At 40.1% G+C, this 25955-nt stretch overlaps 3 protein-coding genes across 7 annotated transcripts; all 3 read right to left on the bottom strand.

Moving 5' to 3' along the window:
• Nucleotides 1-12396: 12396 nt before the first annotated feature.
• Nucleotides 12397-17077, bottom strand: LOC104700884 (26S proteasome non-ATPase regulatory subunit 1 homolog A). 4 transcript variants are annotated; one of them, XM_087460004.1, is made up of 15 exons: nt 16938-17077; nt 16690-16822; nt 16338-16586; nt 16015-16235; nt 15689-15947; nt 15335-15567; nt 14634-15165; nt 14298-14489; nt 14126-14165; nt 13923-14047; nt 13612-13761; nt 13380-13538; nt 13179-13304; nt 12838-13038; nt 12397-12697 (listed from the first exon to the last, which is right to left on the bottom strand). In XM_087460004.1, the coding sequence occupies exons 2-15, from the start codon at nt 16804-16806 to the stop codon at nt 12551-12553; spliced, it is 2751 nt and encodes a 916-aa protein (XP_087316130.1). In that variant the 5' UTR covers nt 16807-16822; nt 16938-17077; the 3' UTR covers nt 12397-12550. The 4 variants fall into 4 exon arrangements, with proteins under 4 accessions (XP_087316130.1, XP_087316131.1, XP_087316132.1 ...); XM_087460005.1 differs by having other exon boundaries at nt 13923-14029; XM_087460006.1 differs by having other exon boundaries at nt 14652-15165.
• A 561-nt stretch (nt 17078-17638) lies between these two features.
• LOC147941142 (26S proteasome non-ATPase regulatory subunit 1 homolog B-like) lies at nt 17639-19705 on the bottom strand. The gene is made up of 7 exons (XM_087458394.1): nt 19560-19705; nt 19139-19208; nt 18904-19009; nt 18525-18654; nt 18282-18450; nt 17689-18044; nt 17639-17642 (listed from the first exon to the last, which is right to left on the bottom strand). The coding sequence occupies exons 1-7, from the start codon at nt 19703-19705 to the stop codon at nt 17639-17641; spliced, it is 981 nt and encodes a 326-aa protein (XP_087314520.1).
• A 349-nt stretch (nt 19706-20054) lies between these two features.
• On the bottom strand, nt 20055-24304 carry LOC104700882 (uncharacterized). 2 transcript variants are annotated; one of them, XM_087458817.1, is made up of 9 exons: nt 24195-24298; nt 24051-24064; nt 23211-23924; nt 23014-23091; nt 22163-22397; nt 21466-21541; nt 21043-21142; nt 20554-20940; nt 20055-20429 (listed from the first exon to the last, which is right to left on the bottom strand). In XM_087458817.1, the coding sequence occupies exons 3-9, from the start codon at nt 23877-23879 to the stop codon at nt 20223-20225; spliced, it is 1752 nt and encodes a 583-aa protein (XP_087314943.1). In that variant the 5' UTR covers nt 23880-23924; nt 24051-24064; nt 24195-24298; the 3' UTR covers nt 20055-20222. The 2 variants fall into 2 exon arrangements, 1 of the variants encoding a protein (XP_087314943.1); XR_015562090.1 differs by having other exon boundaries at nt 21043-21161; nt 24051-24304.
• Nucleotides 24305-25955: the final 1651 nt, after the last annotated feature.

The raw sequence follows: 25955 nt of genomic DNA, 5'->3' as shown, positions 1-25955 counted from the left end.
GGATTTATGGAGCAAGGGATCCATCCGTCCTAGCGTATCACCGTGGGGAGCGCCGGTGTTATTTGTGAAGAAGAAGGATGGGAGTTTCCGGTTGTGTATTGATTACCGGGGTTTGAACCGGGTCACTGTGAAGAACAAGTACCCTCTTCCCAGGATTGATGAGTTGTTGGATCAATTAAGGGGTGCTACTTGGTTCTCTAAGGTAGATCTGGCGTCAGGTTATCCTCAGATACCGATAGATGAAGTAGATGTGAGGAAGACGGCATTCAGGACGAGGTATGGGCATTATGAGTTTGTGGTGATGCGTTTTGGGGTTTTTAATGCGCTAGCAGCGTTTATGAGATTGATGAATAGCATGTTTTAGGAGTTTCTGGACGTGTCTGTCATCATTTTCATCGACGATATCCTGGTTTATTCTAAGAGTCCTGAGGAGCATGCAGTGCATTTGAGGGCAGTTCTAGAGAAGCTGCGAGAGCAGAATTTGTTTGCTAAGTTGAGCAAGTGTAGTTTTTTTTGGCAGCGTGAGATGGGTTTTCTGGGTCACATTGTTTCTGTAGAGGGGGTTTCTGTAGATCCGGAGAAGATTCATGCTATCAGGGATTGGCTTAGACCGCATAATGCCACAGAGATCAGGAGTTTTCTTGGTTTGGCAGGTTACTACAGGAGGTTTGTGCAGGGGTTCGCGAGCAGAGCACGTCCAATGACTAAGTTGACAGGGAAGGATGTACCTTTTGTTTGGTCACAGGAGTGTGAGGAAGGCTTTGCAAGCCTGAGCAGGGAGAACCCTATGTGGTGTATACAAATGCATCTAGAGTTGGTTTGGGGTGTGTGTTGATGCAGCATGGGAAGGTGATTGCCTATGCTTCGCGGCAGCTGCGGAAGCATGAGGACAACTATCCTACTCATGACTTGGAGATGGGTGCTATAGTTTTTGCTCTGAAGATTTGGAGATCTTATCTTTATGGTGCAAAGGTACAGGTGTTTACAGATCATAAGAGCCTGAAGTATATATTCACTCAGCCCGAACTGAATTTGAGGCAGGGGCGGTGGATGGAGCTGGTGGCAGATTATGATTTGAAGATAGCTTATCACCCTGGTAAGGTTAACTCGGTTGCAGATGCTCTGAGTCGGAAGAGAGTAGCTTCGGTTCAGGAGCAGGAGATGGAGTCTCTAGTAGGAGAGCTCAATGCTTTGAGGTTATGGGCTGTGTCTCAGGAACCGTTGGGTTTGGAAGCAGTTGATAGAGCAGATCTTCTGAGCAGGGTGAATGCCTCAAAGGATGTTGACTCAGAGTATCAGGTCTCAGATAATGGTACTATCCTGGTGCACAGTCGGATTTGTGTGCCCAAGGATGAGGAGCTGAGACAGGAGATCCTAAGAGAGGCTCATGTGAGCAAGTTTTCTATTCATCCAGGAGCGACTAAGATGTACCGTGATCTCAAGAAGTACTATCACTAGGTCGGGATGAAGAAGGACGTAGCTAGTTGGGTCTCGAGGTGCGATGTGTGTCATCTAGTAAAGGCTGAGCATCAGGTTCCAGGCGGGTTACTGAAGAGTCTACCCATTCCTGAGTGGAAGTGGGATATGATCACGATGGATTTTGTGGTGGGATTACCAGTGTCTTAGACTTTTGATGCTATTTGGGTCATTGTGGACCGATTGACTAAGTCATCACATTTTCTGGCCATTAAGAAGACTGATGGAGCAGCGGTTTTGGCTAAGAAGTATGTGAGGGAGATAATCAGATTGCATGGGGTGTCAGCGAGTATCGTGTCTGATAGAGATTCTAAGTTCACTTTGGTGTTCTGGAAGGCATTTCAGGGAGAGATGGGCACTAGGGTGCATATGACTACAACTTATCATCCCCAAACAGATGGACAGACATAGCGAACGATCCAGATGCTGGAGGATTTGCTGAGGATATGTGTGTTGGATTGGGGAGGCCATTGGGCAGATCACTTGAGCTTGGTAGAGTTTGCTTACAACAACAGTTACCAGGCGAGTATTAGGATGGCTCCTTATGAGGCTTTGTATGGGAGGCTGTGTCATACACCGTTATGCTGGACTCAGGTGGGGGAGAGGAGCATTTACGGGGCAGATTTTGTTCAGGAGACCTTAGAGAAGATTCGAGTTCTCAAGCGAAACATGAAGGAAGCTCAGGATCGGCTGGGGAGTTATGCCGATAGGAAGAGGAGAGATCTTGAGGTTCAGGTAGGAGATAGAGTGTACCTCAAGATGACCATGTTGCAGGGTCCGAACAGGTGATTGACTGAGACTAAGTTGAATCCGAGGTATATGGCTCCGTTCAGAGTGATTGAGCGGGTTGGACTAGTGGTATATAGACTGGAGTTACCTGAGGTTATGCGTGTTTCCATAAATTTTTTCATGTGTCTATGTTGCGGAAGTGTCTCCGTGAGGATGATCAGTTGTTAGCTAAGATTCCTGAGGATCTTCAGCCTAACATGACTTTGGAGGCGAGACCAGTGAGGGTTCTCGGGAGGAGGACCAAGGAACTTCGGAAGAAGAAGATTCCTTTGATGAGAGTCCTTTGGGACTATGATGGTGTTTAGGGAAGGTTTCCTGAAATAGAAGTTTCCAAAAGTGGAAAGTTTCAAATAGGAGAAAGTGCTAAAAATGGAAAGTTTTATGTGAGTTAGAATTTGTCCATTTTTAGTGGTTGTGAGCCTTGGAGGGGCTTGTGTGGCCTTAGTGGTGGACTTTTGAGTCATTGTGCCCGTGTGTGGCGGTCTTTTGAGACATTGTGTGGCCTTTGTGGCGGGCTGTTTAGCCGTGTGTGGCCTTTGTGGCGGGCTGTTTAGCCAATTGTGTGGCCTTTGTGGCGTGCTGTTTAGCTAGATGTGTGGCCTTTGTGGCGAGCTGTTTAGCCAGCGTGCATGTTTAGACGGTCCTTTGGGACAGATGGTCTTTGTGACGGTCCTTCGGGACCAATGGTCTTTGTGACGGTCCTTCGAGACAGATGGTCTTTGTGACGGTCCTTCGACACAGATGGTCTTTGTGACGGTCCTTTGGGACAGATGGTCTTTGTGACGGTCCTGTTTAGGACATTTGTTTGACCTTGGTAGCGGTCTTGTTTAGGACATTTGTTTGGCCTTGGTGGCGGTCCTGTTTAGGACATTTGTTTGGCCTTTGTGGCAGTGAGATGATCCATGTGTGGTCATGAGGTATCCTAGTGAGGGGATATGTGGTTAGTAGGACATTGTGATGTCTTACGCGAGCCACGGTGAAACGACCCGACTCGTTTTTTTTTTAATAATATATAATATATAATAAAAAATAATAATAATATACTACAACTAGTGGTCCCATACCCACTAGCTATCTAACCACAACCACAATCACACAGCGGAAATAACCAATATCAATAACCAATAATATTCCAATAATAAAATACCCAATAATCAAATATAACCATAAACCAATATCCAAATCATCAGAAAACATGGAACCAACAACCTAGCAATGTTTCTAATGACCCAGCTCTAGCAACCTAGCAATGCCAGACAACATCTAATCGAGTCCCTAGAACATCCTCCTCTTCATTGCCTTGATTCCACGATCACACTTTGCCTTTACCTGCACCACACACACAAATTGTAATGCATGAGTATTTTATAAACACTCAGTAAGGCAATCCTCCCATCTACTGGGCTATACACACAAGCAATAGAGACATCTCTAACCATCAACCAACAATCAACAATCAGCAATCAACAAATAACAAACCAGGATTATGCATCGACCGACACCAACATGCATCGACCGACACCACATGGGGATGCATCGACGACACAAGGGATGCATCGACCGATGCAAGTTACAAATGCATCAACCGACACTCACACTGCATCGACCGACGCATGCTCGACATAACACGGAAACCCTAAGGTTTTACGCGCCGTCCTCGCACTTGCATCGACCGACGCACAAAGTTCATCGACCAATGCAACATGTCGAGCATCGTGTTTCCTCAAAGCTTCTCGCCGGATCTTTGTTCCTGCAACCACAAAACTCGATCCCAAGCCACAAGAAAACTTCCTAACGTCCCAAATAACCATCTAACAAGCCTAACAACACATAAACAAGAAGATCAGAGAAGCTCTAGCTTAGATAAGTCATGGTCCTGCACTTACCTTTGCCAAGACGAATCTGAACCTTAAAACAACAAGAAAACACCTCCAGGAAGCTCCTACAACGATCCAGCTACAGATTTCTACAGGAACAACTTCCAATCTCCAGAAATCACCAAGAACACTCAAGAACACTTAAGAAACGTTTTCTCCCTTTTGTTTTGTCTCAAAAACGGCTAAACACTTCTAATGAGACAAAACTCGAGTTAAGGGTTTTCCCTAACCCAAAACGCAGCGTTTAACTTAAGTCAAAACGCAGAACCTCAACCCTGCATCGACCGATGCACAACCTGCATCGATCGATGCAATCCCTAAACCGGGATTTTGGTTCGCGGGTGTTACACACGGGAAGGATACCTGGATAGGGATAGGACTCAGACATGTTCAGAATTGTTTGCTCGCGACTCTTGGGGGGACTTTGGTTCTCCTAGTACTGCCATATTCTGAGACTTTGTGGCTTGGGAGTATGGTTGGTATATCGACTTCGGATGACGATCCGGAGGCGCGCTGTAGGATGGCAACCCGAGAAACGAGTATTGGACTTCCTTATATATTATGGCATGCGGGCTTAGGCCCGATGAGGAGCCAACATTATGGCATGCAGACTTAGGTCTGATGAGGATCAATAAAAACTCAAGAATTAGGCCTATGAGTAAAGGAAAGTCCAAAAGTCGAGAGCAAATAATGCCTGGAGCGTGAGTCTATCGCTTATAGGTGACCTTCCGTAGATCGGTCGGAGGAGTGCGGGTTGTGGAGACGGTTGCACGGGAGTCCGTGGCTGATGGTTGTTCGAGATTCGAGGACAAATCTATGTTGGTGGGGGAGAATTGTAACATCCGCAAACCAATTATTGGTTTTCTGGGATGGGTGTCGGTCGACACCAATGTTATCTGGTTCGATCTGATTGATTAATCGTCGATTTTGGTCGGTTTGGTTTAGGGAAAACCACAGAACCGGACTATTAAGTGGGAAAAACGACCTAGGTTGTGTTTTGGTGTTTGTCTTGCCGTTTTAGAGAAAACAAAGAGATAAAATTGTTCTTGAGGTTCTAGAAAGAGATTGTGAGATTTCAAGGCTTTGTGGGTGAGATCTTGCTGTGGGAGTGAGGATTCAAGGCTAGGAACGTGTGGGAAGCTTGCTAGGAGTGTGAGATTCGTTCATTGTTGGTCAGAATCTTCCTGCAGAGAGGTGAGTGCATGACCATGGCTTTTCTAAGCTAAGATTCCTAGTTTTTCTGTGATTTGGTGCTTATGTGGTTGTTTCTTTGAGTTCTCTATGGTTATTCGTGGCTGTTATGGCTGGATCTTGGCTTTTGGGAATGCATGGAGCGGATTGGAGAAGATTGGAGGCGAGATTCAGAGTTTTTGATTGAAGGATCGACACCAACGCAAGGACGGCTCGAGACTTTGACGAGTGTCGACCTACACCATGTGGAGGTGTCGGTCGACACAAACTAGGGTTCCATGTATCTTTGGTAGAGAATTGTGTTGTAAATTGACCATTTGCAGATTTCCAAAGCATTGCATCCGCCCTAGGATTGCTCATATCCTGTTTCAGCTGCAACTCCGCTTCCATTAAGTTGAAATGAGCTTGTCTGTGCCGCCGGGGATGACGTCTTCCCCACGCCTCCGCAACAGTCATATGCTTACTAATACCCATTGATATGAAACCTTGATCTCCTCCCACATCCACGAGTCGTCCCAAGGTAGACCATTCATCGAACCAAAAGGAAGTATGTTAGACCATTATGCACTTCCATTTTGCAGAATTGCTTTGCAAGGTCTCGATATTTTAGGAGCTTTCTCCACATCCACGAGCCCAAAGCAGTCGGTTTGATAGACCAGAAAGTCCCCTTCTTTAATAATGTGTTACGAACTCATTTAACCCACAAAGACTCACTTGAAGATACAATCCGCCATATCAGTTTCAGACAGCTTACGTCATTCACATCTCGTAATGATCGTAGGCCCAAACCACCTTCCCGCTTAGGCTTACAAACATCCTCCCAAGATAATTTAGCTTTGTTAGAATTTAAATTGGGTCCTGACCAGAGAAACTCCGAACAGATCTTGTTAATCTCCATTAAACACTGTTTTGGTAACCGAAAAGCTGACATCCAAAAGCTGCAGATGCTCCATAACACCGAATGGATCAAATTAAGGCGACCTGCAAAGGAAAGATAGCAAGCAGTCCAGGATCCGATTCTAGTCTTAATCTGCTCAATCAATGGCGCATAGTCGGAGGAAGTAAACCGCTTAGTGACCAAAGGGAAGCCCAAGTATCTCACCGACAATAGTCCAATCGCAAAACTGAATATCAAACGAAGATCCTCTTCCGACACTCCTACAATGAATATAGTAGACTTCTCCATACTGACATTCAAACCCGAGAACCGAGCAAACTTGTTAAAAACCCCAACAATGCCTTCAACAGACGATAGAGAACCATCCGAGAAGACCATAATGTCATCCGCAAAGCACAAATGAGTAACACCGAGAGACTTACAGTGCGGGTGGAAACCAAACTGTTTCAAACTTGCCGATAAGTCAAGCATGCGAGACAGAACTTCCATGCTTAACACGAAGAGATAGGGGGAGAGGGCACAACCCTGACGCAGGCCACAAGTGCTTTGAAAATATCTCGCAAGTTCCCCATTAACCTGAACCGAGAATGAGGCACTGGTGACACATTTCATGATCCAGTGAATAAACAGTGGCGGTAAAGCAAGAGCCGAGAGCACATTGGTGAGAAAAGGCCATTGAACAGAGTCAAAGGCTTTAGCAATATCGATTTTAAATGCACATCTGGGAGAAATAGACTCCTTGTGGTAATCCTTAACCAATTCCGTTGCAAGCAACACGTTTTCGATCAGAAGCTGGTTTTTAACAAATGCAGACTGGTTTGCGGCAACAAGATCCGGTAACACCACCTTTAATCTGTTAGCTAAGATCTTAGAGATGACTTTGTATATCACATTGCAACAAGAGATTGGATGGTAGTCCTTCATCTCACGAGAATCAAGCCGCTTAGGTATAAGAGCAAGGATAGTTGCATTGGCTCCCTTAGGGAGGAAACCTTTTACAAAGAAAGATTGAACCGCAATAACAAACTCCACCCCCACTAGATCCCAGACCGCCTTAAAGAATTCACATGTATAACCATCCGACCCTGGTGACTTATCATTCGCCATAGAGAATAAAACTTTCTTAATCTCCTCTGCAGAAACTATACGAGTGAGCTTCTCACCATCAGCCTCGGTACATCGAGAAGGTAACAATGCCTGAAGTTCCTCAACTGTAAAACCCTGATAATCAGGAGATTGAAAACAGAGAAACGTTTGAAAATGTCGTACAGCTTCCTGCTGAATCTCCTTTGCATCCGATACAACACGACCATCTGGAGTTTGTATCTCACGTATAAAGTTTTGTGCCTCACAAGTCTTAACCGCTCTGTGGAACGTTTTGTTGTTTTTATCTCCAATCTTCAGCCAATGGAGCTTTGCCTTCTGTTTCAGATATCTCTCTTCTAGATTAGCAACAGTACTCCATCTCGTATAAGCTTCCGCTTCAGCAGCCATAGCGGCTGCAGACGGATTGGTAAGGTTGAACTCTTGTTTTTGACAGAGAATCTCATAAGCCTCCTTTGCCTTGGCGACCAAATGGTCAAGCTGCCCTCTAGCCAATGATCACAGCTTTGGTTTGAGAGCCTTTAGCTTTTTTGAAAAACGATAAAGTGATGAAGTCGACATGTGTATAGGCTCTATTTCCTGCCAGAAATTTTGTACTAATGGTTTAAATTCATCCATACCAACCATCGCATTGACGAACTTAAACGGTTTGCGTCGGATTACTGGAGCATCAATATTAACACTAAGGTGAATCCGACACCTAGAGTGATCAGAGCACCCTCCAGCCTCAAAGATGTTATACGACTGCGGATAAGTATCATGCCATGCCTCATTCATCAAGACTCGATCCAGCTTTTTAGAAATTAAATCATCATCCCTCTTGTTACACCATGCAAACAGAGGACCTTGAGCAGGTAAATCAGTGAGTGAGCAATAATTCTTCGCCGACTGGAAATCACGCATTCCCCCAGTGACCCCTGGACCCTCCTCCCCTCGAGAATGTTCCTCTATTACCAATGTTTCGTTAAAATCTCCAAAAATAAGCCATGGCTTGTCTTTCATAATGGGAGAGTCCTTATGTGATCTCAAATCATCCCACAAGCTCTGCCTCTCCTCCACCGTATTTAGACCATAGACAAAAAGCAAAAGAACTCAGAGTCTTGATCCTCCAACTTGACCGAGCAAGTGAGCCACTGCTCACTCTTATAAAAAGGACTGAGCCTCACAGTATCTCGCCAAACCACCCAGATACGACCCCGCGAGTTATGCTCATAGTTTGTCAAAATAGACCACCCCTTAAACAACTTAGCTCCCAACCGTTTATCCTTACGCTCCTTAACTCTGGTTTCCAGAAGATAACCAAACTGAAACTTCTGCTCTGTAACCCATTTCTTAATAACTGAATGTTTTGAAGATGCATTTAATCCGCATACATTCCAGAAGAATCCGGACATTAATGTTGTTTGGATGATTGATGTAGACGCTGATACGTAGGCTTGACCCGAGCTGACTGGGAAGGTGGTATCGAAATAACTTTATGAGCCATCTTTGATTCACGTGGAAGAAACGGTCTCAACTGTTGTTGCTGCTGCACAGGACCCGGAGGCAGACTAGACTGCAGGGAGATTTCCGAACCGCCTGAAGCCTCTATATTATCCTCTGCATCAACTTTCTCACTACTCTCGTCAACTTTCTCTGTATCCTCCTTATTGGGACCTTTGGCAGACTCATCCTCCCCTTTGTCATCTCGATCACTTAGAGCAGAAAAAGGATTCGATAAAAGAGAAACTTCACCAAACTGAAGGGTTGCAGTAGAATTTTCCCCGGACTACAAGCCGATTTAGGTGTAGTCGAAGCCTCTTAGTTATTCACTTCCTCATTAGAACGCCCACCTGAGGAGTGTGAACCAATCTCCTGATTCACCCCTGCCTCGGTAGTTACCACACCCGAGAGAGGAACCACTGGCAAGTCCTCTGTCACAAGATTCTCAGCTGGAGGCGGAACAGTCTCCACCATCAAACCTGTTGGAGGGGTAGCTAGACAGGAGGTCTGTAAATGACCCCATTTATGGCAGGCACTACACTTAGGTGGCAGCCATGGATAGGAATATTTGATCACGACATCAAGTTCTCCTTCCTCTTCCCCCGTGAAAACAAATTCTCGTCGTAGATCTTTTGTTAAATCAGCTTCCACCATGACTTGAGCTTCGTCAAAACTGGTGCAGAGCTCTGTTTTAGGGTGTAATCTAGTCGGCTTACCCACTGCACTGGCCAAGAATTCAATACCTTTGTCAGTAAACATTGTAGGTGGCACGTCACGTAAGATAACCCAAAGGGGTATCGTCTTCATAGCTGGTTGCGTTTCTTCCTCAAAAGGAGACCATTTAGAGACCACCATCGGAATGTCCATGATATTCCACATTCCCCTATTTAAGATCCTACGTCTCATACTGTCACTACGGATCCGAAACTTCACTACGGCATCACTAACCTCATAAACATCAATCATGGAGGTTTTATCCCCCAGACGCCAAATTTTGTTGACAATCATGTGGATCTTCCCCACCTGCGGTGCTTTAGCACTCAAGAACTTACCAATAAGGAAATCCTCCCAGAGAGGTTTTGCTCCTGCAAAAACCTCTTTAGGCACAACCACCTTCTGCTGACCATCAACCTCCACTGCCTCAAACTTCTGCCGAGTGAAAACATGCTTTCGAGCGGCATTCGCATAAGATCTCTTCTCCCCTGTTAGCTTCTCCGATACATCCTGACTTTTCAAAACCTCCTGAGTCGATACACCTTCTCAAGAAACGTTCAATACCACATCATGTGAATCCCCAACAACCGGAGAGGAAACAACACCTTCCATAGTAGAAGCAATACCACCGTTCACCGTCACCGGACTCTCTCCAACGGGAGGAGAGGCCGACGGCGCCATCAAACTTGCGTGAAAAGCCAAAAACCCTAGATCTCCCTTTTTCGCAAGCCACGTCAGCGCCACTTTTAATATTTTTGTTTTAAATCAAAAGAGGAATATTCTTTGAATGTCTTTTTTACCTTCTTCGGTTTCATGTTTCATTGAGTACTTCGTGAAAGCCTTCTTCTTAGACTTGGCCCAGTTCTTGTAGAACCTCCTCTTTACATCTTCACTCAAATGCTGAGCCCACACAGTGTCTAGAGTGCGAAAATCACGGAGTGTCTTCACGTACCCAACCACACCAACCACAACCATTGGAGGTGTCTCAATCACAGTGACAGCTTCACATATTTCCTTATTGTGGAACCATGGTACTGGTAGTGTCAGTTTACAAAGATCAGCACAAAACACTTGTATTCATATTGAATCAAAAAGAGAAAGAGAGTGAGATAGCTAGCACACTTGCTCCTGGCATTTCAATTTCTCTCACAATCTGAGTCATCCCAGCTTTATATCCCAAAAAGGAAGTGAATCTGCAAGGCTTAGTAGGATCATCCTTAGGGAAGACCTTCACTGGAAGAACGAACTAGGCTTGTCAGATGAGACTATAAAAGCCATATGGCAAACTCTTAAGATCTAACTACCTTTGCCACGTTGTCTGTTAGCCCTTTTCCTTGGAAGGAAACCCAATGAACCATGTCTTGGATGCACAAACTTTCTGTGAGTCATACTTTATATGTATGTAAGAAACACTGAAAAATCATGTATGAATCAACAACCAATTTTGAAGATGAAACAAAGAAAATACTTGCAGAGTAACTATGAGACTTGGCACACAAGACACTTTCTTGAATTCTGATATATGATAAGTGTTCCCTCGCTCAAAGGCCTATGGCATATCATTACAATGCCAAATCTCAAGCTCAATAAGAGTGTTTCAAAACCAGAAACCAAATAAAAGGTTTCCAGTAACAGAGCTGCTTTGAGATTCCATCCTTGATTTTTATTATGTAGTATCCGAGGGCTATCACTTCCAATCACAATCAAAATCCCAGATTTTGGTGCGGGATTTAGCATCCCCAACATACCGATCTAAACCGGAAAGACAATTCAATTGATTAACCGGAAATCCGGTTAATATCCACTTAATGTTTATTTGAGGCCTGTTCGGAAGAAGGCAGCCCAGTCCGAAGATAAGCCGACTTTCCAATTCGCCTGGTGGCCGATTTGAAGAGAAAAAACAACTTTCCTTATTTTATTTCGAATGATAGGGAAAGTTAATATTGTTTTGTAATCTAGAGAAAATATAAAGAGGGGGAAGCTCCTTCATTGTAGACATCCAGCAATTAATACAAAAACCCTAACCTCTTCTTCAAGAGATCATAACCCTCTTTATTTTCTAGCTTTAATCCAATTTTTAAAGAGAGATCTCAAGTGAATTTGTTCCCCACTCAAACAAATTCATTGTGTGAATTCTAGATTCAACACCAAACAATACACATGTGCCAGTCACATGAAATTAGTACAGATCAGAGACAAACCAAAGAAGCAGAAGAGAAAAAAAAAACAGCTTTGTGTACCTTAACTTAGACGTTAGAGAAGAGAGAAATGTAGGACGTGAATCGATTTGAGAGTCAAGGAGCTATATTTATACTGTATTGACGGCTGAGATTACATTTTCTAACCTAACCTAGCCTAACCTAACCGAGAAAATAAAATAAAACTAAATATTCTATTTAACATAATTCCAAATTCGAACCGGAGGAACATGTAACAAGTTGTCCATAGTAAATTTCGGTTTTTGTTTAGAAACCACTATTCATGAACCAAAATTTCAAATTACCTGAAGCAAATCGGAATCCGAACCCTCAAAAGAAAACTAAACCTAAATATTTAAACGTGACAGGCTTCTCAGGAATTTAACGACCAAGTTTTCCCAAACAAGTTTCAAAGTGAGGGAAGTCACCAGTTAAAATTCAAAAGTGGCAAGGTGTTAAATTTAAAACGACATGCAACCAATAAAAAAATGTAGGTCTAAGTATATTAGTATAACAAACCGATTAGAGATGACAAAATTTACTTGATGAGAGTAATTGTGGGGCTAGCTTCCCGCCTTCCCCTACTCTCTAAAATTCTAAAATAGAATTATCTAGGGACAGATTATGTATACTAAATTTTTTGCCTGTCTGTGGAAAGTTTAAACAATGAGAAAAAAAATGCACACCATTTACGTACGGATTCTATATACAATAGTCTCACACCTCACTAGTATATATGTTCGACTGTTCGTACTCTATACTGTACACTGTTTACTGCTTGTATGATCAAATATCTATCTTATAAGATTGATTCTGTTTGTTTACTTCCAAATCTTTATGGAGTCGTCGTAGCTACCAAACGCAACTATTCCCCTTGAAGGCGAGTCCGCGAGAGCTGGGATGAGGTCTTCGTGAGCCGCCGGTATATACATGATTTTGCCAGTAACCCAGTCCCATACCTTCAAAGACTGTCACTAGATTTGGTTAGATGCCTTGTGATAAAAACTACATTTTGAGCTTTGGGTCAGAAACAAAGAGTTCACATATGATTCGATCAGATATATATAATACGCGATGAATCATGTAAAGATAGATAAATATAATTTACCTTGTAGCCACCGATGATCAAGAGTTCGGGAATGCTAGGGTGAAAAACACAAGAGAAGAACTTGTTTCCATCATCGCAACTTAACTCGGAGATTTTATCTTCTGTGCCTAATGTCGACACGTGTACAGAGTCTACGGTGACAGATGCTAAATACTTCCCAGTTGTGTCCCAGGAAATAGATAGTACATTGGTGTCATGTCTCTATCAAAAATCCATAGACATTTAATAGATAGAAGAACACTCGTGTCATCAAATTATAAAAACACATTAGGATTAGTAAGAGATTATACTGTGAATCTCTTTCTTATACTGAAAAAGACTTCAAGCAACAAATCTTATACCTCTAACTGCGAAAGCAATTTATGTGTAGCAACATCCACAATTGACACGAATTCTTCTACAGCTGTAGCAAGATATTTTCCATCTTGTGGCTCGAACCGGACCTGCGTAATAGACCCTTTTTCCTCCTGCTCGGAAAGTATAAAAGATTGGAAAACAGAGTTCAATGGTGGAGAGTGGTAAGAGAAAGTTGTGAAGCTTGCCTTAAAAGTATCAAGAGAAGAATATGTATCGGTGTTCCAGTAGCGGATTCCACCGCTGCTATCACAAGAGCAAAGCAACTCGGTTTTCTTAGGGTGATAGTCAAGGGACATCACCGGAGCTCTATGACCAGCCATTCGTAGGCAGTAATTATAACCATGCTGCACAGATTCATTGCAGTTAGTCTCAAAAGAAAACCGAATGCAATGAAAATACAAGACATAAATATTTTACCTTAGAAGCATCCCAGAATTTTATAGTTTGGTCGATTGATGCTGTTGCAAGTAGAGTTGAATTGGATCTGAAGCGAACATCAGTGATAATATCCGCATGTACGTCAGGAGTGGTCTCAGCGTGACCTGTTTCCATGTTCCAGATGAACACCTAGCAACAATAAGAAATAAGCATCCACTTTATCTGCTCTTTAACAAACAAGATCTTATAGTTACCCAGATGATCTTTAGTCGTTATGTCATTGCGAGTTTATAAACAGATGAAAGAAAAATCTATGTTCCTTTCTCAAAGATTAACAACAGATGATGTACCTCCCTATCATGTCCAGCGCTCGCCAAGAATTTCCCATCCGATGAGAAATGACAGGAAGTGACCTTACCAAGTTTTGGTACGGAACAGACCTCTCTGAGATCGAAGTCTTGGACAACAAAAAGGACTGTGATTACTAGATGTAATCTACTTTATGTAGCCAATAGTACTTTTTGAGGTTTATCTGTAGTGTCAAGTATTTTACCTTCACCATCTTGAACTGTAGTAAATTCCACATCTCCAAACTGTTCCATGTTAACCAAAAAAAACCAACAATTACCCACTAATCAAAACAAAACCATGATGTGTATTCAGACTGGCGTCGATCCTTGCTTGACAGCCGTTGAAGTAGGTGTGTCGGTGGTCATAAAGAGAACCTTGGGATACGGCGGATGCAAGTCCTTTAGAAGGAAGAACCCTGATGGAGCTAGCTTCACCGGTTCGTATCTGCTGCTCTCCATAAACTTTATGTATTTGTCTTGTGCAGGGACTACCCGAGTCGGGTTGCATAGAATCTCAAACATTGCTTCTGACTCAGCCTTCTTCTCCACCGTTGCTGCGCTATCAGCCTGCCAGTACATGCATAATCTATCGTAAGAGTCTACTTATAATCAAGACTCAAGACAGATACTATTCATAACATAAGACAGCAGGTGCAGATTGGTGATCTTGCATTGGCGTTTAGATGATGTTAATAGTTTGATTGCTTATACCTGCATAGTGTCTGTTACCTTCTCAATTGATGACTTGCCTTTTCCAGCTCCACTTTCATTGAAAGACTTTTCAGCACTGGCTGCTTTTTCAGCGATAATCTTCTGCTCTGCTTCAGTCTTGTTTATATCCCTAGATTTAATAGCCTTCACCGCGGTTGAAAGCAGGGCAATTGGTAATTTTGCGGCGGTGTTGGAGGTAACAACCGCAGTTCGTTTTGGATACTCAAACAAAGATGGTTTTGCGAGCGACATGAATTCAAACTTTGGGAATTTGAGATCATAGTTCAAACCAATGAACGCGGTTGGTGAGAACGCCAAGCATATGAAATAAATTAGCGGGTACCAATACCAAAACTGGCTGAAGATTGCAAGGCCAACAACCGCAGTGACTTTGTCTTGTTTTGTCTTAGAGAGAAGTCGTATTGTCACATTCCCTCCACCAGCTTCAAGAATACCTGAAGCCAAAAATGATCCCGTAATAGTGCTCATTTCATCTGGAATCTCGTCGGGTAAAATCTTGTCAAGTTGGTGCCTGCAAAAAAGAGGTCAAAGTTTAGTCTACCAGATATATCCCTCTCAAAAAAATACAAAAGATACAGAACATAGTCAAACTTTGGTGTACCAGAGATATAAGAATGAGAAATTTTCAGAAGTAGAATTTTATCTGCATGTTATTGCTGAATAGATCAGAGCTCACTAACCTAAATGCTCCAACGCGAGAATCGCTTGCTTCACTAACTTGGACCATCACCATGGCCATGGCAATTATAGCACCTTGACGAACAAAGTCAACCACATCTGATGTAAGTGGTTCCAGCAAGGATATCGCTTCACTCAGGCCAGTTCCTGCACAAGATATGCCTACGGCAAGAGCTGCGCCATAGCGGACATGCGGATTGTACGACTGGGAAAGCAGGGATACAATACGGGGAGTCTACAGTTGAAATATTCAGCAAACCCATTATGAGTGAATCTGAGAACAAGAGCCCTGAAGGGACTAGAGAAACAGAATATAGAGTCAACATGTTATTGAGACAAAGGAAATATGGAGTGACCTGCTCTGGATCAGAGTATAAGATGAATCCAAGTGCGAGAACAGCAGTCCTTTTGACATCGTCACAGACATCAGAGACAGCAAAGTGCAGAAGTTGACGCATGGCTTTGTTGTTTGCAGTTCCTCTGTAAGCCATTGCCAGTGCGTACATTCCACCACAACGAATGATAGGATCACGATCTCTAGTCATCTGCTCAATCACAGTATCTGCTCCCTCTTCTCTACCATATACTGTGAGAGCTGTTCCTAGAGCCAGTCCCCTACAAAAACATGATTAATGAAACATTTTGAAGAACTTACCAGAAATATCCCCAGACTTAAAATTACCTTATTATCTTCTCATGCTGGGTCATGTGAGCATAAGCGAGCATCTCACTTGCCTTATTTGTTGTAGTTCCAACAAATAATAGACCCATGCTGATGCCGGCAGCTTCACCAGCAACTGCACTGTCAGTGTATAGCACTTTTTTTATATCTTCATATATGTATTCATCAGCTGTCCCAAAGGATGCCAAACCAAGACCTAAACAAGATCCATGTTGAATAACCTGCATCAATATATTTCCAGATAAAAAATTAATGCTCTAAGAGAAATACTATATTCTCTGGTGATATAACAAAAAGACTATCTTGAAGAAAGATAAGGTTACCTCAACATCAGTACTTCGTAGGCTATCACGAAGATATTGCCTGATTCCCTCGCCATGGTTGGCATGAATAATGCCAAGGGCATATAAAGCACCACCTTCAGAGTAAGTACTCCCACCACCATCTGCTCCTCCTTGAGGCAAATATGGAGCCATCACTGACCTACTTTGTTGTAGATGACCTCTATGAATAACACCTAATCCCGCTATAGCACTAAACTTAGCCCAATTGGTGGCCCTACTTAGCCAAACCTACCAATCCAAAAATGAATGGAAATAATAAGAAGGTTATATACTTTGCTGCGCCATGTATGTTGAAACAAGTAAAAAGTGATAGGGATAGTAATATTTTTACCAAATTCTCCTCGTAAAATGTGTCCTCTGCTGTTCCAGCATGCATTATCGCATTACCATATATTGCAGCACCATTCGATTGACACCACGATTCAACAGACTGTTCATTTGTCTCCATGATAAACAGGAAAGATCTACAGAAAAAGAAATGGCCATCGCTGAAGCATGTTACTATCTGGAAGAAATGACTTAGGAAAAAGAATATCCTATCGAGATATAAAAATCTAAAAGGGAAATTCACTGCCTCACTGTGTTTAAAAAAGCGTCGCCTAGGCGCGCCTGGGCGAGAGGCGAGGTGATTATAAGGGTGTAGCGCCTCTAGTAGACGAGGCCAGGCGGTAGACCCAAGGCGCTCGCTTCGGGACGCCTTGCCATGGAGCCCGCCTCATCTCGCTTAGCGCCTGCAATTGTAATAGGTAATATATGGTTAAACCTCAATATCTTCTCAATATTTTCTCAATATTTGCTTACTTAAAATGTTTCTAGAATGATTTTGTTGATTGCCGTGAATTTATTGCTAGAAGCCCTAAACTTTTGATGATGATGAGACGGATTTTTAGGCTTTGTGTTTAAGTTTTAAACTTTCGTTGAATTTGCTTCTACTTTGTTTTCATTTCTCTGTTTCAGACTCATGATTGGCTTTGGCTTTGGCTTTTCCTTTGTTTTCAAATCTCTGTTATAACTATTATTGGGTTTCTCTCTTTCTCTATGTTTCAATTTCAAATGATAAGCTATTGGTTTTAGACTCAGGTTGTGCTTACATGGTAAGGAATCGATGATTTATGACTAACCTTATGTCTGTTTGTGCAGTTGCGCCTCATACACCAAAGGCGTGGGGCGAATCTCGCCTAGACGCAGGGCGCCAAACCTACCCTCTGTCGCCTCACCTTGCCTCTCGCCATTTAAAACACAGCTGCCTCACTTGTTATGTTTATAAAGAAACTGGGAGGTCAGCTGTGTTGATGTCTCTCCAGATAAAATTCCCTTAATCTTTGTTAACCTCTCAGCGTACACAGCATCTGCGGGATCTGTTTCATCCGTCATCTGGAGATTCCCTGCAGTGTTCTCCCTCTGAGCGGTAGAGGTTTCAGAAGCTTGAACTGCTACTACAGGAAGGATCTTGGGAATTGGAAGGCTGTCTCTAACACTCATGAGAAATCCATGGTTCTCGTTCTCTACAAGATCAAAAGCGATTTGCAATGCCAGTAAAGCTTCATCCTTGTCCTCTGAACGAAGAAGCTTCTCCAATATGCTTGCAACAGCATGTGGTTCATCCAAGAACATAAGCAACTGACAAATACTCAAATAATCAGAAGGAGCCAGCTTCCGGTAGACATTAACAAGTAATCGAAAAACCTGCAACAATCAAGGTTCTATAAGATCACCTAGAAAATATTTTTGAGAATATAATACGAAAACTAGAACAGGATTTTGAGTTACAGATAAAGACATAAAGGATGCAAGATACAATATGGGGACTACATGACCATAATATTTGCTAGGGAAGATAAAATTAGATGGATTCTAATCACTCAATAGTATCATAAACATACTCCATAATGAAATAAAATAAAAGGTAGCCACCAGACTCACCTTATGTCTATAGTCTCTGCGGTTGATATAAGAGTGAGAAACATTGATGCAGTAAGATAAACTTCTCTGAAAATCTTTGCTCTTTGTTATAGCTTCTTCCAACTTATCCAATCTCCGGCATTCTATAGCAATACCCATGGCTTGTTGATACTTTTCATCACTAATACATCTGTCAAACAGATAAACCATGTAAGAACTGAAAAACTAAGAAGACAGAAGATTAAAAAATCAGGCATTCCATACTTTTCCAACATTTTTTCAACAATAGCCTCCAATCTGTGATCAATGTCCACCGTCTCATTTAACTCGACTGCCTTCAATCTGAGACTAGCATACTCATCTATTGCTTTGGCTGAAAAGAAACCATAAGCATCTGATCAGTAAACATTCAACATCAAACATTTATTAACAGTCAAGTCTTAACATGTCTCTGCATAATTATTTCTTGGAGCACAAGCTTATTGGTTAAAAGAATACAGGTCTTAGTTCTTTGCTTATTCTTGCAGTGAATCAGTTTGGTATGGTCTTGACCTATATATATATACTACAGTCATAGCTAAATTCTACTGTCACAGATTTAGGAGAAAAAAAAGGACATGGCAACAGGCTTCACAAGCCTTACCTAGAAGCGTATGAAAATAATCGGATCCATCCGGAACATCAAACAAAGATCCAGCTCCAAGGGCATAGGCCAATGAATCGTTAAGCTGACCCAAGTAAAAGAAAACCTGAGACAAGATTTAACAATCATCATGAATTAAAAAAAAAATCTCATAACTCGATTAAAAGAACGTCAAGCCCTGAAATTTCTACTAAGCTCAACTAATCATGTAAGTTAAACAGAAGCTAAACTATACCTTAGAGATCAGCAATGCAGCAAGCTGTCTTAGATGCTGATCGAACTTTTTATCTTCATATAAACACTCTCTACAACAACAACAAATAAGACTATTGAGTCATCAATGTAATTAAGACCTCAAACTCATAGTAGTATTAAAAACAAGTACAGTCATAATCAATAAGCATAATTACCATATTCAGGAAGAACTCTGTGTGTCATAAAACAAACTCAGATTACAATGTTCACTCAAAAATCTACACAAGAAACTCTCTGAATATAGTAATTCCTAACCTAATCGCTCTCAATTCTTATCAAAACCCTAAATCAAGAAACAAAGCACTCAAAAATTCCAAAATCATCCAAGTCCAACAACATTTTTTTCCGGGGATTCGCAGCAGGAGGAACAAGATAAGCCTCAAAAAAGGAGTAGAAAATACAAGATCGGGAGACTAGCGGAGATCTCAGGCCAAAACTGATGAACGAATCTATTGAGATGTGAGAGCGCTTGAAGTTTCAGTGAAGGATGGGTTTCGTTGAGCATTGCGAGTAAACTACTCGCCGAACTAAACATCGCCGTCTCCATTTTCTGACGAAGAACCCTAATCGAAATCGGAAATTTCAAAACCCTAATCGAAATCGGAAATTTCAAAACCCTAATCGGAACCTATCTCCGACGAATCTAACGAATTTGAATCAAAAAAAAAAAATACTTGATTCAGTTTCAGAAGTTGAAAGAAGAAGAAGACTCGAGAGAGAGAGGGAAACGAAATGTCAAGTAATTAAACAAATGCCCCTTTTAAATATATATATTTTTACTTTTACCTCTAATGTATATTGTTGTGGTCCCTCTATTTTCAGTTGTCCAAGTCGGTGTGGACATAACAAATTTGAAGCTTTCTTTCCCATACGTATTTAGTTGTTTGAGCATTTCATGGTAGTCAATACTAGGAATTGATTTATCTTAGAATTCATAAGAGTTTTATGTTCTGTTTACAATGACAAAGATGCTTATGGTGATTGGTGTTGAATGTTAAAACATATCTATAACAGGCAAATCGAAAAACGATAGCTAAACACTTATGTTACATTTTGAATCCTCACTACTTCATCAGTGCCTCCACTGCTTTGTGTAAAGCACTACTACGATTTGGACCTCCTCGACGTTTAAACAGTGAGTGAGGTCCGTTCCACACGGACGTATGGTTGTTGTCATTAGGGAACAGAGTCTCACAGAGACTTAGAAGCTGCGGGTTTCTGACTTCGAACTTCTCTTGCATCTTCATCCTCCATTCTTTTCGCTCCAACTCCTGCCGTTTCAGCAATTTACGAAATAATACAAGTTACCTCAATTTGTGCTTTTAATCAAAACATCATAAGCTTCAAACTATCTTTCTCTGATATATATAACAAAAGAGAAGGGGGAAAAAATGCCTTTTGCTCTTGGAGTTGTTTTTCCTTCTCTTCCTCTTCATTCTGAGTCGATTTTGGACCTACAACAGAAGCTAAAGCAACCAATTTCTCTGCAGCACTAGTCACTGGTTCATCACCAGTCTCTTCCATTGATCTATCAATCGATTGAGTCTTATCCTCTACTTTAGTTTCGGTTTTATTTTCACTCTCCACTTCTACGTTCTCATCCTCCTCCACCTCTTGTTTACTTTCAGTCACTCTTTGTTTCTCTGACACCGGACTATCTAGTTCCACGATTTCTGTTTTTTCTTGTTCAGTTTTGTTTTCGACATCAGTATCCATGTCCTGCTCATCACCCATGTTTATTGATGAATTACCCACAGATGGACTTCCCACCGGTGAAGATTCCTTCAAGAAAGAGATATTAAAGTTAATACTAGTCACAAAAGTTTACACATTTCACGCCTACAGATATATGTGTGCGTCATGTAAGCAAAACAGATTACTAACCTCTTGTACTCCAGAATGTCCTTGAGTATCTCGTTCACGTTCTCTTTTACGGCGCTTCAAAACACATACTGCACACATGCAATCACTTTTGTGGTGCCTTCTGCAAACGAAAATGATGACTATGTATGATAAACTGATTTCAGTCGCCAGTTTTGGAGGCCAAAGTATTCTACCAATTAAAAAACAAATGCAAGATGTATGGACTAGGCTACAGAATACATTTTGGCGAAAAGAAACCTAAATTAAGCTACAAAATATCAGCCTTTATAACCATTGACTAAGGTTGTCTATGGGGCAGCAGATATTGTTCCAATAGCTTTGTAAAAGATAACCTCTTGCTTATAACCTAGAAGATTTATGATACACATTATATATGAATATGAGGCCCTACATATCAGAGGAAGAAAATTTTCAGCGACATACCCATGGCGTTTATGGCTTTTCTGCTTTGATTGACTGCCTTTGATGGATGTCTTCCCACCATCGTCTGTATTTTCTCCTGATAAACAAATAAACCAAATAATTATAAGTACCTAAATGCATAGCTGATAGACACACTCAAGTAGTGTACTGTATTGTGAACACTTTGCACATAAAGTATTGACATTTCTCTTGATGCTTTGGTTTCGCATGGAATTCTTTTCTTTATAATGGCCACATGTACTTCCTACATATAGGTTATTACATCTTTAAAATTGGAAACCTATCAAAGAATTAAAACTGACAAAACAATGCAAACTAGACGTAAGGCGGTAATTGTAGCCAGATGTTTATGCCACTGCATTCAAGATTAACTCATTTTTCTAAAAGCTCGGGATGGATATATCAGATGTTTATGCCACTGCAAGATTTTAAACGAAGATAGTTCCTATCCGCTTATTACTAAAATGCGGCTAGAAGCATTTCAACAATGATATTTCATTCAATAGAATCAACAATGACCATTGTTAGACGCATATAGTGCATGAGAAGCAGAGGGTTTCTGAATATGTTCACAATGTCTAATATATATGCCAAGGGAACCAGAAACATAATTTTCTATGGAGAGAGCTGTAGCTACCAATTAAACAATGCTTCACCACAAGACTTTATACATGGAGAAGATAAATGTTAGTAATACCTGCTGATTGCTCAGTATACAACCCTGCTGCAGTCCAGTATTTCATGAAATTTTTCTTCACTCGCTTCATCAGATCCACAATATAATCACCTTTCTTATTATACTTGGAACAGTTATTCCAAATGTACTGGACATCCTTGTAAACATCCTCAGAATTCATATATTTATTGCCTTTCTCGAAATTGTTGCATATTGTTCCAAAATCCATAGGTGTCTTGATGATATCAAAGTAGTCCTAATTACATAACCAGAAAAAAAAGTTACACCCCTTTAGAAGCAAAGAGCATAGAAGAGATAGGAAGAATGTAGGAGAAAACATCCCATATTGAAGTTTCATGACAGGAGAAAGGAAGTCACACAACATGGTAATATTTTCATTATTCATTTGGATAGTAAGAATATAAATCATAACTCATAAGAGCTCTTAAAATTTTGCAGTAACCAAAATGCCAAATTTATTCCCCACGGAAAGAGACAATTTGTATCCTAAGCCTAATAGATACATCCAATCTGGTCCAGTTACACGCAAATAAAGAAGTAGGCTTCCTTTGTCCACATACTGAAAGAAAAATGTGAGATCCCTGTGGTGAGCTAAATAATAAATCTAGTTCATGTACTAGAGCATTTGTCAACTGAGACCAAAATGATTCCGTTTGTTCACGAGAAAAGTAATTAGACTGCAAAACTATATAGAACTATATACCTACGAAGTTCAACAAAAACCATGTCAAGGAGTTCTACCTACTATAACAAATGTATAGCTGAAAAGTCACAAGGGACAATTAAGATGTAACAGGACTCCCTAAAAAGGTGAACTTATCCAACAAAGATGTAACTATTTCTGCACTTACAGGAATTCCAAGAGCTTCTGGGTTGACAGGAGCATTGAAAGGATCAGCAGCATCCATCTTCATAATCTTCTTGATCACCTAGAGTAATATGAAACCAACAGTAACACAGAGAAGGCGCATTAGACATGGTATTCAACTCGAACTGTTGGTACCTTAAAAAAAGGAGCAAAACATTAAGTAGATAAATCTGAGCATACAGTAAGAGAATCTTCCAGTTCTTGTTTGTTGTATCGTGAATTTAGATCAGTCTTCTTCTCCTCTTTCTGCAAAGAAATCGGTGTGTTTTCTGGCTCATTCTTACTGGCTTGAGGCTTCTCATCAGGCGTTTTCGTCTCCTTTTGAAGCACTACTGCATCCTGAACCTTGACAGCATCCGCACTCTTCTCAGTAACTGAGCTAGATCCATCAAGCGCCTTTGAAGTCTTAATCTTTATACCTTTGGTTTTCCTGTAAACATTCAGAAACACAGGCCTTCTCTCAGGCAAACCAGGAACCAACTCCTCCTTTTTCTCATCAGGTTTTACAGACACCGCTAGAGAACTACTCTTATCATTACCAACAACATCACGCAATATCTCATCGGGTTCTGGGGCTTTCGAAGTCTTCAGTTTAACCTTAACACGCGCAACCGGCTTCCCCGCTGGATCTACACTAGCAGCAACAGGTGAATTACCACTCCCGGTAGAAGAAGGAGCATCAACCTCCATTCTAGTAGATTCATCATGTTCACTGTTCTCACACTCAACAGGACCTTCAGAACTCTGCTCTGAAGTTTGAGTCTCCGCGTTTTCGTTAGACTCAATCAAGTCACCAGACTTGGATTTCTTAGACTTGGTCCCTTTCTTATGTCCTCTTTTACGCTTCATCCTCTTCAACAACACAAATACTATAACCTCTGCTATAACAGACTCCTACAAACACCAAAATGACTTAAAACATCTTAAAATCTGAATCAATCAACTCACCAAAACCAAATCATATGACAAAAATTATAAAATTAAATTGAATTCAGAAACAAAAGCAGGGAGAAATTTTACCGGAAAAGGAAACCCTAAATCAACGTCGTCAAACCAGAGAAATCGAAAAGCTCAGATCCGTCGTCGAGTCGAGAGAAAGAAGATAAAGAGGGAAGATTCAAAAAGTTTTAGAATGAAAAGTTTGGAGGGAAATTGAGATTTTACCAAAAACGAACTGTTTGAACTAGACCGGCGCTAGTTTCAACTGGCTCACCAAATTCTTCGAACGTCGCTTATTTGTTTTAGACCCGAGAGAACGAGACGGAGCCCTTCCTAGTTTTAAGATCTGCAAATTTCATTTTTACGTCGTCGTTTTCACTATTGGGCTTATAATGGGCCAGATGAGAGTAGTTTGTTTTTTAACTAGGGTTATGCCAACAAAAAAACACCTAAACCAAAACCGAATGAACCATTTATTTAATAAACCGGTTTAATTAGTTTCTTTTAAAATCCGTAAAACCAAATTTAACGAATCATTACATCTATACTTTGTAGAAACTATAAGCTAGTTAAGGCGTCCATCTAGTATTTTAAACAATCAATAGAAATTTGACATATCACTCATTAACATTTTTTTACAATTTGCAGAAGTTTCTATATTAAGAATTATTTTAAACAATCTATCATGATTTGACATATTATTCATTAACATTTTTTAAATTTCCAGAATTTTTAGAAAAAGAAATTTTTTTTAAATTTATGGAAATAAAAGAAGCACCTTAAGGCGTCCACCTAGGATTTTAAACAACCAATAGAAATTTGACATATCACTCATTAACATTTTTTTACAATTTGCACAATTTTCTATATTAAGAATTATTTTAAACAACCTATCATGATTTGACATGTCATTCATTAACATTTTTTAAATTTCTAGAATTTTTTAGAAAAAGGAAAAATTTTTAAATTTATGGAAATAAAAGAACTATGTACAATATCCCACATCGAGTAGAAAATTTTTAGACAATAGTTCAGAATTAGTATAAAGAAGATTAATATGATTCCAACAACGAATGAGCAGGAAAGCTTGATTTATCAGGCGTCCAAGTTTATAAGTTTTATTCGGTTTAATCTGGTTTTTTATTTGATCAATTTGAAAGCTTTAAAAGTTTCAAAAAATATTATAATATTTAACAATTTTAAAAGTTTAAATATTATAAATATTGACACTTTTAAACGTTCTTAGCTTTTAAAAAGTTTTTAAATATTATAAATTTTAAATTTTAATAGTTTAAAATATTATAAATATTGAAACTTTTCAAAAGGTTAAAAAGCCAATAAGAATTAGATATTTCACTAATAACATTTTTGTAAATATAGTAGTAATCTATATTATTAAGATTTTTTAGAAAAAAAAAAGAAAAAGTAAAATCTATAGAAATAAAAGAAATATGTACAACGTCCCACATCGGCTAGAAAATTTTAGACAATGGTTGAGAACCATTATAAATAAAACTAATATGTTTTAAACTATAAATTTATCAAGTTTTCTTGATTTCTGCTTATTTATCAGGTTTCCAAATTTAAAAGTTTTATTTGATTTATTTATAATTTAAAATTTTAAAATTTAAATATTTATTATAGAATGTTTAAAAATATTATAAATACCTCCATAAAATTTTTAAATATTATAACAATTTAAATTCTATAAAAAGTTAAAGTGTCATTACTATTTAACTCTAAAAAAATATGTTACAAATATTTAAACTACATCTAAAGTTTAAAATATTTTAAATATTTAATCTCTATTAAAAAATTAAAGTTTAAGAATTACTAAATATTATATATCAAATTTTTAATATCTTGAAAATATCTTACTTATCTCCGTTTGTGTTTTATATCTCTTATGAACTGTAAAACATGTTTTTGTGTATGACTTTACAAATGATTTGATACTTTTGCAGTAAAAACTTTATTTTTAAGTCT

Source organism: Camelina sativa, chromosome 7 (assembly GCF_030686135.1).
Source record: "Camelina sativa cultivar CO46 ecotype springtype chromosome 7, ASM3068613v1".
Classification (NCBI taxonomy): Eukaryota; Viridiplantae; Streptophyta; class Magnoliopsida; order Brassicales; family Brassicaceae; genus Camelina; species Camelina sativa.
The sequence above is the reverse complement of the archived record's forward strand: the minus strand, read 5'-3'. Positions and strand labels throughout refer to the sequence as shown.

What these genes read in the sequence shown, in the direction of transcription:
- LOC104700884 (XM_087460004.1), bottom strand. Translation starts at nt 16,806, where the DNA reads ATGGAGACAAATGAACAGTCTGTTGAATCGTGGTGTCAATCGAATGGT. An exon ending in CAGCATGAGAAGATAATAAG is followed by an intron (nt 15,948 to 16,014) that starts GTAATTTTAAGT and finishes ATGTTTTTGTAG; the next exon opens with GGGACTGGCTCTAGGAACAG. An exon ending in TATACTCTGATCCAGAGCAG is followed by an intron (nt 15,568 to 15,688) that starts GTCACTCCATAT and finishes TTTCAACTGTAG; the next exon opens with ACTCCCCGTATTGTATCCCT.
- LOC147941142 (XM_087458394.1), bottom strand. Translation starts at nt 19,705, where the DNA reads ATGGAGACGGCGATGTTTAGTTCGGCGAGTAGTTTACTCGCAATGCTC. An exon ending in TCCGCTAGTCTCCCGATCTT is followed by an intron (nt 19,209 to 19,559) that starts GTATTTTCTACT and finishes TTGTTGTTGTAG; the next exon opens with AGAGTGTTTATATGAAGATA. An exon ending in TTATTTTCATACGCTTCTAG is followed by an intron (nt 18,655 to 18,903) that starts GTAAGGCTTGTG and finishes TTTACTGATCAG; the next exon opens with ATGCTTATGGTTTCTTTTCA.
- LOC104700882 (XM_087458817.1), bottom strand. Translation starts at nt 23,879, where the DNA reads ATGAAGCGTAAAAGAGGACATAAGAAAGGGACCAAGTCTAAGAAATCC. An exon ending in AACTGGAAGATTCTCTTACT is followed by an intron (nt 23,092 to 23,210) that starts GTATGCTCAGAT and finishes ATATTACTCTAG; the next exon opens with GTGATCAAGAAGATTATGAA. An exon ending in AAAAGCCATAAACGCCATGG is followed by an intron (nt 21,143 to 21,465) that starts GTATGTCGCTGA and finishes TTTCGTTTGCAG; the next exon opens with AAGGCACCACAAAAGTGATT.